At 40.8% G+C, this 17,316-nt stretch overlaps 1 protein-coding gene across 1 annotated transcript; it reads right to left on the minus strand.

Moving 5' to 3' along the window:
• Window positions 1–90: 90 nt before the first annotated feature.
• evpla (envoplakin a) lies at window positions 91–15,393 on the minus strand. The gene is made up of 22 exons (XM_034083639.2): window positions 15,226–15,393; window positions 10,829–10,928; window positions 10,575–10,729; window positions 9,846–9,969; window positions 9,480–9,611; window positions 9,317–9,358; window positions 8,829–8,990; window positions 8,620–8,727; window positions 8,152–8,247; window positions 7,921–8,031; window positions 7,406–7,552; window positions 7,007–7,158; window positions 6,810–6,907; window positions 6,445–6,617; window positions 6,001–6,170; window positions 5,605–5,743; window positions 5,307–5,500; window positions 4,553–4,703; window positions 4,357–4,440; window positions 4,160–4,267; window positions 3,975–4,067; window positions 91–3,854 (listed from the first exon to the last, which is right to left on the minus strand). Exons 1-22 carry the CDS (start codon window positions 15,270–15,272, stop codon window positions 468–470), a joined length of 5,973 nt encoding a protein of 1,990 aa, XP_033939530.1. The 5' UTR covers window positions 15,273–15,393; the 3' UTR covers window positions 91–467.
• Between the last annotated feature and the right edge of the window lie 1,923 nt (window positions 15,394–17,316).

Raw genomic sequence — 17,316 nt, forward strand, 5'->3', positions numbered from 1 at the left:
CTGCCTGTGTCTTCTTAAAAAAAATGCAACACAACACTGAAGGTCCATGCTTTTTAACGATTATAATTTAATTTATTGATATTTGTTTCTTCATAAAGTATCAAACAAGATTGAGTTTAAAGTCAACAATGTCAAGGATAACCAATGAGTAATACAGAATCAAATCAATCTTTATAATTAGCATTGCACCATGTCCCATTATCCCTCATAACACAATAATATCAAAGATAAACTGAATTTATATTCTTTGTTTTTAAATACATTTAAAAAAAAACACATCTGCCCACATCAGATATGTTTGGTAAACAAAAGCAAGACAGCAGCAAGCATTTTGGCTGGTGAGAAAGCATTGCATTAAAAGACTTTTCCTGAGTCAAAATGTACATTGTAATTATAATATCTAATAGCAGATTTTTTTATCACATCACTCCACAGATCAGATAACTCCAACTCTGTTGTAAACACATCTAGAATCTTGCATATCTAGTAGAGTTGTCACCAGAATCTTTAGAGGAGGCAGACAGCATTGGTAGGCCTGAGACGGGGTCTTTCTTACAGCTATCCAGAGCTTGTTTGTAGTTGATCTTCTTCTTTGTGATTGGGTCTACAATATCCTTGATGTATGTCGTCTCAGCCTGCAGCTCCCTCATCATTGTGCTGTCGATCATTTTGGACCGAATGGCATCAAAGAGGCTCATTCTGCTGCCGGTAGTGGGATTGACCAGCCCACCCGTCAGGTGCTGTGCCTCCATGTAGCGGATGGCCGTGTCCTTGAGCATCCAGCCTTTCTGTGCAGCTTCTCCCACGGACAAAACCTCTCTGGTCATGGGGTCTTCAACACCAGTGAAGGCCTTTTGTGCATTGAGTAGCCTCTGGACTTGACTGTCCTCAATGAGGCCTCTTGATGTTGCCTTCTGAACTGTGTATCTCTGATTGTTGCTTATGTCGATGATGCCCCCTGTTGATGCCTGTGCCTCCAGAAGTTTGTGGGCGGTTCCGGAGTCGATCAGTTTACGCAAGGTGGCGCTGCGAATTGTAAAGCAGGTGTCAGTGTTTGTGTCTATTATTCCAGCAACTGGGTAGATTTCTTTAGCGGTGGAGAGGTCCCGGGGGGCTGAATTCACTTTTGTGGAGGTTGTGTGGGTGATTGAGTTGAACTGGGGTGGCTTATTGTTATCACCTGCAACCAGCAAGGCAAACTCAGAGATGGGCATCTTGCCTTTTTTATACTGTTGTAGATCATACTCTGTCAGGCGGCCTTCCTTCAGGGCATCTTTGATTGGGTACTGCTTTCCACTTTTGCGATCTTGGAGTACAGATGTCTCCCCATCCGGTCCCAGGGAAGTAACCTCCTCCCAGTCACACTCCAGCTCCTGCAGGTTTATGTACTGTTGACGATCAATCAGGCCCTGCATGTAGGCGTCATAAGGGGACATGTCTTTGCCTGTATCTGGATCCAGAATGGTGATTTTGGTAGACACATTGGTCTCTTTGGTCCTTGTCTCTGCTTGTTCCTCTTTCTGCACGTTCGTCAGGAGCTCCCGCATCATGCTGTCTCGCTGATGGATTCTGTCTTTTTCTTCCAGGATCTCCCTCTCCAGACGTTGAGCATCAGAATCCATCTTAAGGCTCTTCTGCCTTCCCATCTGTGATCTTTCACTAATTCGCCTGCTTTGCTGCTGGAAAGACAAGCTGATGTCATGTTTTGAGGCTTCGAGGGTCCTGAGTTCCCGAGTGAGGTTTTCTTTCTCCCTTTGAAAGACATCTTTGTTCGAAACAAGAGTGGATTCCTCTCTTGAAGAGCTTGATTTTCCGCTCATCAGAAGGTTGATTTTAGCGTTGAGACGTCTGATTTCCTCTTCAAGGTCTTGTCTGGCAAATCTTTGCTGAGACATCTGTTCCCTCAGGTGATCCCTCTCGGATTCAACTGCCTGGTCTTTCTCAACACGGATAATCTCTTTGTACACTGTCTTCTCACCAGACTTTTCCCTCTGCAGGATTTCTAGCTTATGAGTGATGTTACGGACGTCTCTCTGGATGCGCAGAATATCGCTGGTTTGCTTATCCATGTCTGACCGAACACCGTTTGTCACCCTCTCCAGTTTTGGGTCTCTTTCAACCTTCAGTATTTCCTCAACAACAATACATTCCTCAACGGGAGGGGGGGCATTTTCAAGATGTGTGATGCGCAGTCGGATCTCTCTGAGTTCAAACTCAGCTTGAACCCTCTTTTGGTGCTCATCACTCTCTCTGAGGATCCTCTGTAACTCTTCCACCTTGGTCGTCAGCTGCTGCATCTCGAGGTTAACCTGGCGGCGGGTCATTACTTCATCATCCAGGCTCCTGCTGAGCCGATCATGCTCGAGCATCTGCCTTGGGTCCTTCTGTAAACGTACAACCTCATGCATAACTACCTTCTCCTCAGGCTTTTGTCTCTCCAACAGGATGTACTTGTTCTGCAGATCAAACACCATCTCTTCAGTGTTGCGCCGCAGCTGTGCCTCCTCCCGCCCATCTCTTCTTAGCCGGTCAGCTTCTTTCTCCAACAGAGGATCAGGTTCATACTTGATGACTTCTCTGGTGACCACTTTTGTCTCTATCTTGGACTTCTCAGTTTTCCATTCATCCCTTTCCTTCCTGTGGAGTCTCACCTGGTCCTCGAGGGAGTTGTAGGTGTTCTCCAAATAGTTCACCTGATCAGTTAGCCTCTGAATCTGTTTCTCATTTTCAGGACTTCTTTCCTCCCTAACCACCTCTTGAAGGACTTCCTTCATCTCCACCTTGGGCTTCTCAGAGCGAAGGGTGTACACATTAGTCGTGACCATGGTGATTTCTCTTTCCATGTCAGAGCGCTGCTTGGTGGTGTCTTGTATGTCTTTCTTGAGCCGCATTATCTCCACCTCTGTGCTCGGGTCTATACGGTAGATCTCATTGACGATTTCCTTCACCTCGACTTTTGGCCTCCAGCCTTGAACTTCTCGGTGGCGAGTCTGGAGCTCCAAAAGCTCTTTGGACAAAGAATTGTTTTCAATCCTTTCTTCCTCAATGCTTGTTTGAACCCTCTTAGATTCATTGATGAGCTCTGGGTCTTGTTCAATCCTTTTCACTTCCTTGGTGATGATCTTAGGCTGGATGTTAGGAATCAGCCTCTCAAGAGCATTAATCTGGCTCCTTGTCTGGAAGATTTCATCATTGATGCGCTTGGTACTCTTGTCCTCATCAGAAATTTCCGTCTCAAATGTCCGCACTGATCTCAACATCTGTGGGTCCTGTTCCACTTTCACCACTTCCTTCTTAACTATCCTCTCTTTGATGGGTGGTCTCTTCTGCTGGAGAAACGTCACTTCTGTGCTCATCTGAACATGTTCCCCATCTCTTACTCGAATTTCATCTCTCATCCTGACTATCTCATCTCTAGTCTTAGTGGCCTCCACGTCCAGCTGAGGATCTCTCTCAAACTCGGTCACCTCTCTGGTCAACAGTTTTGGTTTAGTACCTTTGAGTGTTTCCTCAAGGATGGTGATTTTCTTGTTTAATATCTCAAGCTCATTGTGGGTGGTGCTACGCCTGAGGGACTCTTCATGCAAGGTTTTCTGCAGATCGACCAAATCACTGTCCAGTTTTGGGTCGCGATAGTACTGCAGTACTTCTTTCTCTTCAAGACGCTGCACTCCTCTGCGACTCTTCAGCGACATCATCCTGTCTTTAAAGGTTCTCAGCTCTGTCTCGGTATGAGTTGTCCTATCTTTCTCTTCGTCCAGGTCCTTCATCAGACTGCTGAGCTCAAAAGAACTCCTTTGCTGGCTTTCAAGCTGCACTTGTTGCTGTGACACCATTTGGACTTTGTCTTCATTCTGAAGCAGAGAAGCAAATTCATTTAATAAGTTAAGTGATTTGTTTTTGTGATAAGCTTTAGGTTGTTTTATGAGAAGCATATTTCATAGCAATGGGTGTTTTATGTCCTGTTTTCTTACTTGTAAAATAAGATTCTTAGTCAAACCCATCTGTTTTTGGCGCTGGGTATTTTCAGCTGTTGCTTCAGCGTAACGGTTGACCAGATCCCTTTCCTGTAATAAACAAGAGTGGCAGCAAATATGTCAGCCACCTTGATATATTAATAATAATAATTTACATTGTGTAAAATAAATCTAAATGTTACCTCTTTCTGAACAGAATCAGCCAGAGTGATTATACGAGGTTTCTTGGCCACAGTGGCGCCAGCATCCTCGAGTGTACTGTTGTATTTGTCAACATTGGTCTCGTATTCCTGCACAGATGTGAAGAAAACATCATTTATTCACTTGTCAAGTATTCTAATATTTAATAACCTTGTATTATAATGGGTTTGACACTTACATTGAGTAGACCCTGCAGGTCTTGAGACAGGTCAGACACTCTGTCAATGTCATCTCCCTTCCTCTTCAAGTCATCCACCACCCTCTGTGTGAAACAATTTTCACATGTTAATCACTGTAATCAGTTAATTATATTATATAATATTTTACAGATTTACATATAACACAGCACATGTTTGCATGAACCACAGCCTCACCTCTTGGGAGCTCTGCTTGACAGCGACCTGCGACAGATCATCATTGAAGTCGACCTTGTTTTGCGGCAGGTTGTCCAGGAAGGACTTCAGGGATTTGGATGTGCTCTGGAACTCCTGGTTCTTGGTTGAAGCTTCTTGTAAGAGGTTTTCTCTGCAATAATGAATCAATATGACAGAAGATTTAAAAATAACTGTGTAAAAGAACTGCATTAATGCACTTAACATTACAAGGTTTTGTTGTCTTCTGTGCCATTTCCTAAAAAGAATCACATCTGAGCTATATTTAACACACACCTTTGCCTGATTATTTAATCTTACACATCAATTCATTTGCATAGGGCTTATTACAGTATATAGCCTACTGCATGTGTGTAGTGTAAAGGTAAGTAACCATTTTATTTTTGCAAATAAATGGCCTGTTTGAGTTATTAACAAAGCAGAAAAAACAACCTTCAAATCAAAGTATAATACTATTTTTTTTTTTTTTATCTGTGCATAGTATACACAATAGCATGGGCAAACCTCTCCAAGTTGTTGTTTCATTGTAGTACTTCTATAGGACTAGAGATGCAAAACTACCAGCATTTTGTAAAGAAATTTCTATTTCAAATGAAGCAAAAATATGTGTATCATAAGTTAGTTTTTTATTATTTTGTGTAATGGATGATGACATTTGATATCCTTTTCATTATCTTTTATCATGCCACTCCTTTGGGCTGATTTGATGTCGTTTTTTTAACCATCTGATTCTCACCTCTCCTTCAGCTGGTTGGCCACATTCCCGTAACGTGTCTGCAGCTGCTTGACCTCTGATCTCTGGCGGCGGATGTCCGGGCAGTACTCCTGGTATCCCTGCTGCAGAGAACTGCACAGCTGCTCTGTGGTGTCCAGATCCTGACTCAGCTTCTTCATGTCGTCCTGAGCCGCTGCCACAGACTTGCGCTGGTACTGAAATACAGCAAAAGAGACATTTCTATCAAATATAAATTGAACCTTTGAGGAAGAGAAGTGTCTTTTATGTGGATGTAACATTTTAATGCAGATTTCCTCACCTGGATGTCATCAGCGCGGGCTTGGATTGCATTCGGCACGTCCGGGATTGGATTATCATTACCCAGATTTTTCTCAAACCCAGAGACGAGGCCGTCCACCTTCTTAATCTGGCCCTCCAGGTTAAGAGACGCATTTGCTCTAAAAAAAAAAATGTATGTCATTATGAGTGCTATTTTAGTTCAGTAGAACAGCTCTGACAAGAGACAGATGTACCCATATACAAATGTGCCATGTGTTAATAATATCAGATTTTCTCTATTTATTCATTGTATATTTGGAAGGTCAGGTTTTAAATTGGAGTTTTAACCGGAATAACAATATATTTTCATTACAGACAAAACCCCTCCACCATGACACTGTGTAAATGTCATTTTCCAAACAAAACATGCACTTACTTCTTGGTGTAGAGGTCAGCAAGTGCTGACATGCTGTCGAACTTGTTGTTTGCACCACTCAGTTTGAGTGGCAGCTGAGAGGAGCTGGGGTCTTTGGAGAGCAGCGGCTGCATGTCCGCCTGAGCTGCCAGCTTCTGCTGCTCCAGAGACTTCAGAGCCCGGGCAGCTTCCTACAAGAGACACAGAAAGATACTTTAGACATTTGTATAATGCAAATATCAAATACAATACATCAAATCCTCTAGGGTTCCTTCTTCAAACAAATGTCTACAGTATAACAATATAATCACCAGGAGTAACCTTAAAAAGGCACACGACTGATGGAATTTGGTAAATAACCTATATATTAGGTATTTCACCTAAATCTAAAGATCCGACAGAGATACAGTAATAAAGGCAGAAACAAGCTAACAGGAACAATGTCTGTGGCTTTATTTCTCTCACCTCCTGTTCCCTCAGCCTCTTGGCCAGATCTCCGGCCGGGTCACTGCGGTTCAGCGGGGTTCGCAGGCGGCTCAGCATGCTCTCCTCAGCGCTCGCCAGGTCACCGTCCAGCTTGTCCAGCTGCTGAGACAGAGCCTTCACTTTGGGATCCAGTGGGGCAGAAGACACTGGGGCTGAAAGAGGAAACAAAGACGTTTATTGCCTGATCTGACTTTGAGACGTATGCTATGATATATATTTGATCGCCTTTGATCAGCTTGGAGGCTTGCAAGAAAAACAAAGTTTTCTTGAAGAATTAAAGCAAAGTAATTGATATACTAAATTAAATTGAGGATGTTTAAGGTTTTACATCTGTCGACAATTACCTGATAGTTGGGACCTTGAGAAATCCGACTTGTGATTCTTCAGCGACGCAGCCAGAGCAGCTCTTCTCTTCTTGATGTCTGCCAGCTCACCACCCAACCTAGAGAATACAAATACAAAGTAAATAGAAATAGTATTACTGAGATATTCTTGCTTTGTTTGTTGTAGATGCACAAAAATAAAACGGTGCTTTACTTACAGGTCCACTTTGTCAATGGCCTCTGGATCAGGTGGGGGGATCTGGAAGCAAACTCCTGGGAAGGTTTTTGTTGCCCCGTCCGTGGAGGTGACGTCCCAGTTGTCGTCTGAGTTGGATCTCAGGGTGAACTTTCCGCCTCTTTCCAGGGAATCCTAGATGGTGATGAAAAAATATTAAATAAAACACATGCCCAAAAAGTGTACACAAGTTGTGTATGAATAACATGTCTGAAATTAAACACTTCAGCTTTGGATATGGCCTTTCTTTGTTCTATATCTTTTTAGGTAACCTCCGTATGTGTACATTTTAGTACTTGTATTCACTTTTCTTTGAAAGATTTCCCTGGTATATTGACTAATCTGCAGCACTATGTGACAATCTGAGGTGAAGAAGCTGCACCTTATCTGTCTCCCAGTCACACAGGGACTCCACTGTGATGGGCCGGGTGGGGGCGTTGCGTCGCAGCTTCAGAGGAGCAATGGTGGTGCTGCTTCTCCTAAGGTCGGCCAGCAGCTGTTCGCTGTTCTGAACAGCATTCTCCTCCGCCTGGTGGGGAACAGACACAGAGGAAAATCTTAATATCTTAAAAATAATCATGAATTGATATATAGTAACAAATCCTCATTTTATTCCATCATCCTAGAAATAAGACTGAATGAGTGTACTTCAGACATGTGAGTGTCAAAAACAATATCAAAATATCCTACATAATGTATATTTCTATGTTTTTAAACTTTGAAAACATTACCAATGACTTTTTGAGCTTGACTTATTAAGAATTAATCTCTTGGGGAGTTGATGAGAGAGAGTAAGTAAAGTGAGTGTGAGTAAGAGTGCTCAGTGAAAAGCAAACCCTCTTTAAAATGAAAATAAAGAAATTTATTTATTTTGTCTGCTCTATATTAAAACTGTACCTCCAGCTGTAGCAGCGTCTCTGAGTTGCTCTTCTTGCTGATGGCCTTGGGGTCCAGGTTCTTGTTGAGTTTGGTCAGCGTCTCCGACAGCTGCTCAGTCTCCATTTGGTACTGGAAAATAAAACAAAAAACATAATTTTACCTGGATGCGTCACACTACATACATACCCTCTCACACGAAAATGAATAATGTGTTATGATGAGTTGTGGTATATGGTGTAATATATGTACCTTTTTGTATTCCTCCAGACTGTCCAGGTGTGTCTCTTGACAAATGCAGAGGTTGAGGAATTTCTGCCACTCGTTTCGAACAGCATCTCTCTGAGCCTGGAAGTGTGACAAAATGATATTGCTATCTTATTTTGAATTAATAATTTTTGTGTGGACATTATGTTCTGATATATTGAGTGACACAAAAGAGACATTTAAACTTTCTGTTTGAGAAATGTATCTGAAATAACACATATTCTCATTTGAACTGTCATTACTTATTTAGTACTTATTTGAACATGTAAGGTCAGTATACCTGTAATGCAAAACAAAATCTCAAAGCTCTTCTGCTCTCATATCTATGATTTAAAAGTTCTTATCCCCTTTAGTGTGTTCCCTTAAAAGTTAACTTGACATTTTTAAAGACTGTGGCCTTTGAATCATTGCCTTTCCATTTGAAAGCAGTGTCTTCTGGGTAAATAGGCGTACCTGGATTGTGTCACTGGCAGGGTGCTTCAATCCAACAAGTCTTTCTCCTTCGTCCTGAAGTTTGTTCACATCGCTCTCGTGGGACAGCAGGCTGTTGTTCTTAAAGTTCTGATTGAGATCAAATAAAAAGGAAGTAATGTTCGTGGTTATCAATAAATAGCTCAGTTTAGATTATTCTGGACTAGCAGCTTCAATCTGTGATTGCTGACCTCATACTGCCTGCGGACGTCAGGCGGGTCGACCATGCGGTCGCTCCAGTCCTGCTTCTTGATCTTATCTTGCTCTTCTTCCAGGAACCCCAGCTCCTTGTTACAGCCGTGCATGTACTCATACAGGCTGTTCAGGTAGTGGCGACGCCACTTGGAGTTGTCCTGGGAGAAATGAAATAAAACTCATTTAAACCTAAAAGATTCTTAAAAAATTGTTTTTTATATCAAATATACAGTGTTTTGATTTCCCCCTCATTTAATTTGATGTTATTCTAGTTGAAATGACAAAATAAAACTAATAATATATCAGTTAGGGTGGCAAATACCTCAACAATTATTTTATAATTTGGATTTTAACAAGGTGCTATTACAAAGAATGCATTTTGATGCATTAACAGAAAAATATACCATATTAAGTTTGTTGTTACATTGAAGAGAAAAGGGTTGTCTTTATGGCCAAAAAATACATATAAAACAACACAACTCACCAGTAGATTGTTGTATTGCCTTTTCAGGACGGTATATTTCTCCTAAAAGACAAGATAACAACATATAAGCCGCTGGAAACAGTTTTCCATCAGGACAAAAGAAGGCAAGCAGGACAGTAAATGTTTGTGAATATCATGTAAATGTATTTCCATGTCTTTTCACCTTGCTGCCTGCAGAGCTGACGCAGAGCTGCGAGCTGTAGGCCTCCACCTCTTTGTGCAGGATGTTGTGAGCAGCGACCTGCTTCTCCAAGTCCGCCATGGTGGGGCCGTACTCCTCCACGTTCACTAGTTTCTGAAAGGACAAGATTAATACAGTTAATGGGATGTAAAGACAAAATAACCACCAAGAATAAGCATTTACAGAGGCTCTGAAGAACAGAGGAATACAATATTTTAAGCTTTGCTCTTTGGTGAGGTTACAATAACAAACAATGTTAAAACTGTTATCCTTTAAGATCAATTGATTACATCAATGCTGGATCTTTAGACACCTTTGAATTTAAATGTTCAGTTTTAATCTACGTACTTGTTTCTGGTTTAAAACAGGCTCCCAGTCGATTCTTGGCATCAGCGACACGTCGTCCACCTGCTCAAAGATCTCACGGTAGAAAGTGCAGTCCTTCAACCAGCGCTCGTGGAGCAATAGGACGCTGACGACGCAAAGAAAAACATGACTCAACATTTTACAAAAGTGCAAAAGTATTAGCATCGAAATATACTTATAGTATCAGAAGTAAAGAGTACTCGGTCAATATGCAGAAATATCTCAGAATAATATATGTTCTTAGATTAATAATTCATGTTATGTTGTTTTGCTGCGATGTTGCAGCTGGTAAAGGTGGAGCTCATTTTAATTAGGTTTTATACCACTGGGTAGCTTTTTTTAATAATAATTAATTAAGTGTTGAATTTATGTTTTTATTCATATTCTGACAAAGTTACTAAAGTTATCAATACATGGAGTGACATAAAAGGCACAACCTTTGCCTCCAATATAAAGTGAAGATGTATTGATTAATAGGCATTACATGGAAATAAACAATAGTACTAGCATAAAGTGAAAATGTAATCACTAAAAAAATCCAAAAATGATCAATAATCTATTTTAATTTAACTTTGTTTAGTGTGTTCATTGTAAAGCATCTTGCATGCTGTCAGTGTCTTTAACCTACACCAAAGGTGTAAGTGCACACATGTCTCCTGTAGGCAGCTACATTGTAATTCCTCAGTGTCATATCTATCTGTCACCACTCACTCGCTCTCTATCTCTCTGGCCTGCGGGTGTTTGGACTTCTTGGCTTTGGCGACGTTGAGGAACAGATCCTGCAGCAGGCCCTCCGCCTCGCCCAGCTTGTCTGAAATCACCGCCTTGTGCTGAAAGGGCTGCTCCTTCCTGTCATTTTCAAAGTCCTGGAGGAAGAAGACAACAGTAGGGTGGTTTATTTTAGAGAAGGCTGCATGTAGAAGTGATATACAGGTTTGTGTTGGTCTGTCAGTGTGTGTCCTCACCACAGCCAGCAGCTCTTCGGCCCGGAGGATGTTTTTCTCCACTGTGTCGGCATTCTTTTGCATCAGAGCGATCAGCAAGGCCAAGTTGCTGGTCTGCATCCTGGCGGAGGGGGGTCACAGATTAAATCACAGAAAACAATAGGAGATATGACATTTTCTCAGTGTTTCCCATCTCATGCTCCACATTCACTCTAACAGTCCCATGCTCTCATTTTCTGAATGTTAAGGATAGACAATTGAAAATAGAAATAGACTTTCAAGACAAACAGCAAAACTAGATGGAGAGTAACTAGACTAGGTATTAAAAATGTTTTGTACAAAGTTTACATTAAAATCTTACATTATGAACTAAAGAGCCAACACGTGTTTAAGACTATAAGGTGAAAACATGTTATTAAAATGTCAGGGCAGAGGCAGCTTTCTTTTGTTCTGTTTTATTCTTTTCTACTGTCTGTCTGATGCCAGTCTTTCACACAGCGTCTCTGTCGTAGAGTCAGTAAGGAGGAAGTGTATTTCCAGGTTCCCTAAATGCTAATCATTCCACAGCAGCATACTATGTTTGTCCCTGTTTGTGACCCTCAGTGTGGATGCCACTGAGAAAAGGTAAAGTGATGCCTCTCACAGATAAAGGGAGGTGGGGATCCTACCGGCTGGCAACGAGAGATGAACTACGCCCATAAAACTAAAAGGAGGTGTGATTTGGAGCAAGCTATATAAATAAGGTTAACACAGGATGATGTTACAATCTGAAAGTTTATCTGAAGCTTTGTGAGCTAAATATCAAAGTCACTGATGGTTAATCAAATCATCTGCAAACGCGGAAGTCTAATGAGTTTAAACAAGGCACTGTAGTGAGCTTTGTGGTCCAATGAAAACCGCTCATTCAATTAGGCTGTTTTCTCTTTTATGTTCTAAAAATATAAAGAACATGTGTGTAACATGGGCCACGAAAGAACCCACACAACTTTTGTACAATTTGTTTTACACTTTCATAAACATTGAGTGATTGCATTCGGCCTTGGCAGAGGTCATCTAATGTGAATCTGATTTTTGGATATGAGTGTAAAAGCATGTTGTGAGAATGTCAAGGACTTTTACTAAAGGATATCAGTTTTTGGAAGGTAATGTAAAGTCACAGCTGCAAAAATAAATAATTCAAAGGACATTTTACATGTTAAACTCCTGCTTTTCTGCTTTTACACTACAGGGCTGATTTTACATCCGGAAAAGACTTCATTCACGCACTTCTGATATAACGCTGATGTGTAACACAGAAACAAAGAATGTTGGCTACGATCCCGCAGGTTATTTTACACACATGCCAAAGCTACCTTGGAGTTCAAAGTTGTTACTCCTAGGAGAGAAAGCAAGCGAGTGTCATACAGAGTAGATTTACAATGGCTTAAATGGCATTTTGCAGAGCTCTTTAACGATGGAGTGACAGGAATGCAGCGTTTCTCCTCCTGCTCCGAGCTGCCAGCTGATCTGGTTCTGCAGCCGCTTTCACAATGGCCGCCTTATTCCTGCTCACTCAGCAGGAGAGACAGGTACGTGCTGTACACACAGTACATGTACACAATAATTATTGCTCAGTTTTTGAGAGTGGACAACTAAGATGACGCATTATTAGAAATATATAATATTTTGTCAAATAAGAAAACTTAAAAAAGGTAAAGAAATGTCAAGAAAACAAATGTTGCTTCATGTATGACAAAACAAAATTCAATACAGTTGGTTTCTTTTGGTTAGGTGTAATAATTTGGTCTTGAGGTTGACTTTTTTCTATCAAACAAACTGGGTGTGAATTGTTGATGACATTAGTGGGATAAGTGAGGGAGGGTTGTCTGTCTCATCCATCTAGGCCTTCATCTTAATGACGGTCAGGAGCTGAAGGATAGTATATGTGTGTGTGTGTGTGTGTGTGTGTGCTTTTTGCTTTGTTACGTGCCGTAGTGTGTGTGTGGTCGTGTGTGTGTGTTTTCCTCTCTCTCCCTCTGATTGTCCCCAGGTGCAGCCTTTCCCCAGGTGATCCTAATTGGCAATCAGGGCTTCCATATAGGACCGGAGGAGGACGGCAGAGAGGGGCCCCCTTTTCTTCTCTCCTTCTCGTCTGGCTGCATGTGTGCAGCATGTCTCTGTGTGAGACCCTGCATAGTTGTGTGCTGTTTATTGTAAGCTTGTTTTGTAATTTGGGTGGTGAGCCTTACTTATTTACTAATTAAAACCTCACTTAAACTCCTTCAGCATTCAGTTTCCTCTCCTTTTTCTCTCGTCCGGCTATCTTGTGTGTCGCTACTTCCCTTGGTACCCCTAGATCTACAAGGGAACGTAACACTTGAACACAGTACAGTCTGTGTTAACCCTTGAAGAGTAACTGCTGTTAGTGTAGGTTTTCTGTGAGCATTTCTGTCAGTAAACACTGAGTTTTTCTGTCTGTTTAATGTGTTTCTTGAGCTAAATGGCAACTTTAAAAGCCAATCAATGCACTAAACTATTAAATAGCAACATACAAAGTTGTGATAATTTACTAGTGAGTATTTGGTTGCATTTATGAATGGCCATCACAGGAAAGCTAGGCAGCTATGACAGAATTGACTTGAGAGTAGGATAACTGGATGACCCGCATAACTTCAAAGGGCTTGCCTGCATTTTTCTGTTAGTTGCAAGATTACAAAACTTGTACTACAAAAACACTCCCTGATTTCTCAAATGTTCTTACAGCTTACAGTTTATATTAGGATGTATAAAAAATTACGCCCACCAATCTCTCCCATTGAGATTGGTGGGGTTTTTCAGCACCTTTCACTTTACAAAATGGAATTTATTTTATTTACATGAACTAATTAGATAACTACACTTAATTAAATCCTCTTTTGACCTTGAGAGCTGACAGATCTCAGCCGTGGGCCATCGCTAGTGTCTTAATTAAATCAGTTTGTCACCAACGGCATGAGCTGGCAGGTAAATGTGTTTGGTGCTTCTGAAACAGATCAGTGCTTTTTGGCATCATGTCATCTGCCATTATGAAGCTACCAGCAAACACAGGCTCAGACACACGCAATGATTTTAACATTTCTGACACTAAAGGTGGATCTTTAAGGTTTGACACTGCTACTGGTGTAAAACATCAAAACCAAGTATTAGTAAAGACAAAGTTCAATATTTGCTAGTTGATCTTAAAACGTTGGGTTATGAGACATGGTTTTCTTAATTTTCTGAAATATTATAAACAAAATATTGATCAATAGTTTGAAAGACTAATCCAAAAATGAATCAATATTGTGACATAAGTTGCAGCCCTTATTTACGGTGCCTCTATTGATTTAATTGGTGATGGCAACCTCCATAATGTCCTGTCACTGTAAAGTACAGTTGGGAACCAACGCCCACATGAGAGAAAGAAACCAGCGGAGCAGCGGCTCGCCCTGTCCTCCTCACACCTCACACAACATATCCCAGGCAGCAGAAGGTGAAACCATCAGGTCACCTCCACCCTGAGAAACCTGTCAGTTCTGTGACATCTGACAGGGACAATATGGGAAACTGTGAATAGTTTCAGCAGATGAATGTGTCTCCAGATGCTCTCTGTTAGCTCGTGTGTTTAAATGAGGATTGAAAGCTGTTATGTCAAATAAATCACATTAAGTCATGTAAAGGTAAGAGTACAAACACAAAATGAACACTCCACATAACTTAAATGAGTACTGGACAGAGTGAAACCAGCTCATTATCCCTTTTTACCTGCAGTGATTTACATAAAGACAATGACGTTTCTAGAGTTTTCTTTGAGTTTCTAGAAAAGCGCTATACAAGTCTCATGTATTATTAATGATCATTTTGCTCTTAACTGTCAATATATTCCTCGTCAAATTAAGCTTTTTAAATACTTTTCTTTGTGTTTTTAAGTTGCAGCCTTCTGCCTCAATCAACCACATTTAGAAACTGTTTCGTAACATGTGGTTTATTAGTGACACATATTTCTACATTTTGAACAGCAGCCTGACAGGGCACAGAACAGCCAGATCAAACACTTCTCAGAGGATAGGTTTTCTCATTGAAACGTGATCACCAACAACAATGTTTTGCAAGCCGTCACAACTCTAAATCTCTTTGACTTTCACCTGCTTCATTCAACACATTTGTATTAGTTTGACTCATGTCTTTAGCACACTTTCCCGCCTCATGTTTACAAAGTAAACCTGACCTCAGGGCTCTGTTAACAGCCGGTAACACCTTGTAAAGCTTTCACCATCAACCACACTGTAACAGGAGGGGAACCACAACACTCGGAGGGAAAGAGGACCAGGAAACATCACACAGTTCTCTGTGTCATGTTCAAGATACACACACACTTACACACTCTTATGTGCATTGCATACATTAAGGGATTTACTTACTTGCTGCTCTTGAGCAAACTGTCCTTAGATTCCTTTTTCTTAAACATCCTGGAGGTAATGGTGGGTCAGGCACAGAAAAAACGTTTTCTCCTTTCTCTCTCTCTCTCTCTCTCTCTCTCTCTCTCTCTCTCGCTCCTTCTTGGTCTGTGTTCCTCACCCTGTGGCTCCCACTCGCTCTCTCCTCTCCCTCTGGTTCCTCTCAAACACACACTCACGTCAGCACATTGTTTGACTCCGGCAGCTCCTCCCACACAGGTTAACTCACAGGTGTGTCACCGCCCATACATCCACCTGCAGAGAGCGGACCGGACGGACCTGTTTCCAGCTCTCTCCCTTCCTCGGCCCTGCCCTTCCTTTTCATCACAATCTCTCCGGGAGCGGGGCTTCAGTCAACAGAGATGCATAATTCAAGTTTGTAATACAGTACATTTTCCTGATTTTCCAATGCAGGATTTTTACATGTAATGGAGTATTATAAATATTTGTACTTAGATAAAGGATCTGAATATTCTTAACCACTGAGCATACCTCTGATTCAACCAATGGTATGAAAAGACATATTCCTCTCGTATTTGGTAATACAGGGTGATACATTTCATTTGTCACGCAAAAAACTGATTCTGGATAAAAATATGATTTAAAAAAAATGGCTTCGTCTTTTCAACTCCATAATAGCAGCACTTTCTCTGATTTGTTCCCAACTTTAATAATTGGTTACATCTATAATTAAATTGTTCAAAAAGAAAGAAAGAGCTGTAGGGTGTGGTGGCGAGAAACACCCCTTGCAACAAATACCATCATATTTATTTTCAAATCACCATACAGATTCCCATCACTCCTTCCATCAAGAGTAAGCTATTTGTTATAATCTTACATAATGTCTTATACAGCAGACAGTAATGTCAGGCGTATTAGTTAGTGTTGTGTTAACCTTCTTATAGCCTATTCTAATTGTTCCCCCTGTGCTTTTATCCATAAAGATGAACCAGTGACTTCATACTCCTGAATGGGCCTTAATAGGCAAATAACTAAATTCAAATTAAATAAACGTATACAATGATGACATGTTTTAATCTATTTTCTAAGAAGAGGAAGAAGAAGAAGAAGAAGAAGAAGAAGGGAAAATGTATTTGTTATTCCATTCAACCTGTTATAATTTGAAGTCAATGAGATGGTTAAGACCCGGACAGATACTCTCTGAGCTCCTAACACAATGTTTACAGTCAACAATGGAAAGGTGTCTGGCAACCTGTGGGCTAGACAGGAAGTTCATTACGTAATACCTCCATATTGAAACACATGTTATAACAATGTTAAAGAGAAAATACGTCTCCATACTTTGCTAAGACCCATGTGTAATATCTATAGACAAGACACACGAGTCATTCAGGATCAGGGCGTCTCTCCAGAGCATATCAACAAAAGAAAATCATGGCGGCGAGGAATGCAGCCGGACAGCTTCCCTCGCAGAGAGAGAAAGAACACATTTCTGATCAGGACAGTCACACTCTGGGTGCGTCCACCTGTCTGTAAAAACAGATACTGTTGCTAAAATATGTGGACCCATTTTTAGCGAATAAATAAAACACAAACGGCTTATTATAATAAATATGTTTTCTTGGGTGACAATACATAATCCTCACAGGGTCCATTTGGTAGCTTTTCTTGAGATTGAAACATATCTTCCTCAGCATTTAGAGATTTCCCAAATATTATTGGATTATAGGTAAATGTTCTGACGCCTTAAAGGACCTCTTGTCCATATACAGGCCAGATACAGTATAATCCTAATTATTTACAAAACAAAAGCTCAATACCAGCTAGTTAATGAGGTGAGAATGTTTTATCAACTGCTGCCAATGTGAAAATAAACTGTAAATGTTAAACCAACTTGGGCAATAAAGGGATAAAAGGACATTAGAAAATCTACAATTACCTGACAACTCCATCTTGTTATATGATCAAAAGCTCAAAAGCAGCAAAGAGATTATTTGTATGGTACCATCGTCGACCTCTGTCTCAAATGAAATGTCGTTGTGAACATTGAAATTGTCTTGTGTATCAGATTGAAGTTTAAATTATTTCCGTTAT

Source organism: Pseudochaenichthys georgianus, chromosome 1 (genome assembly GCF_902827115.2).
Source record: "Pseudochaenichthys georgianus chromosome 1, fPseGeo1.2, whole genome shotgun sequence".
Lineage (NCBI taxonomy): Eukaryota > Metazoa > Chordata > Actinopteri > Perciformes > Channichthyidae > Pseudochaenichthys > Pseudochaenichthys georgianus.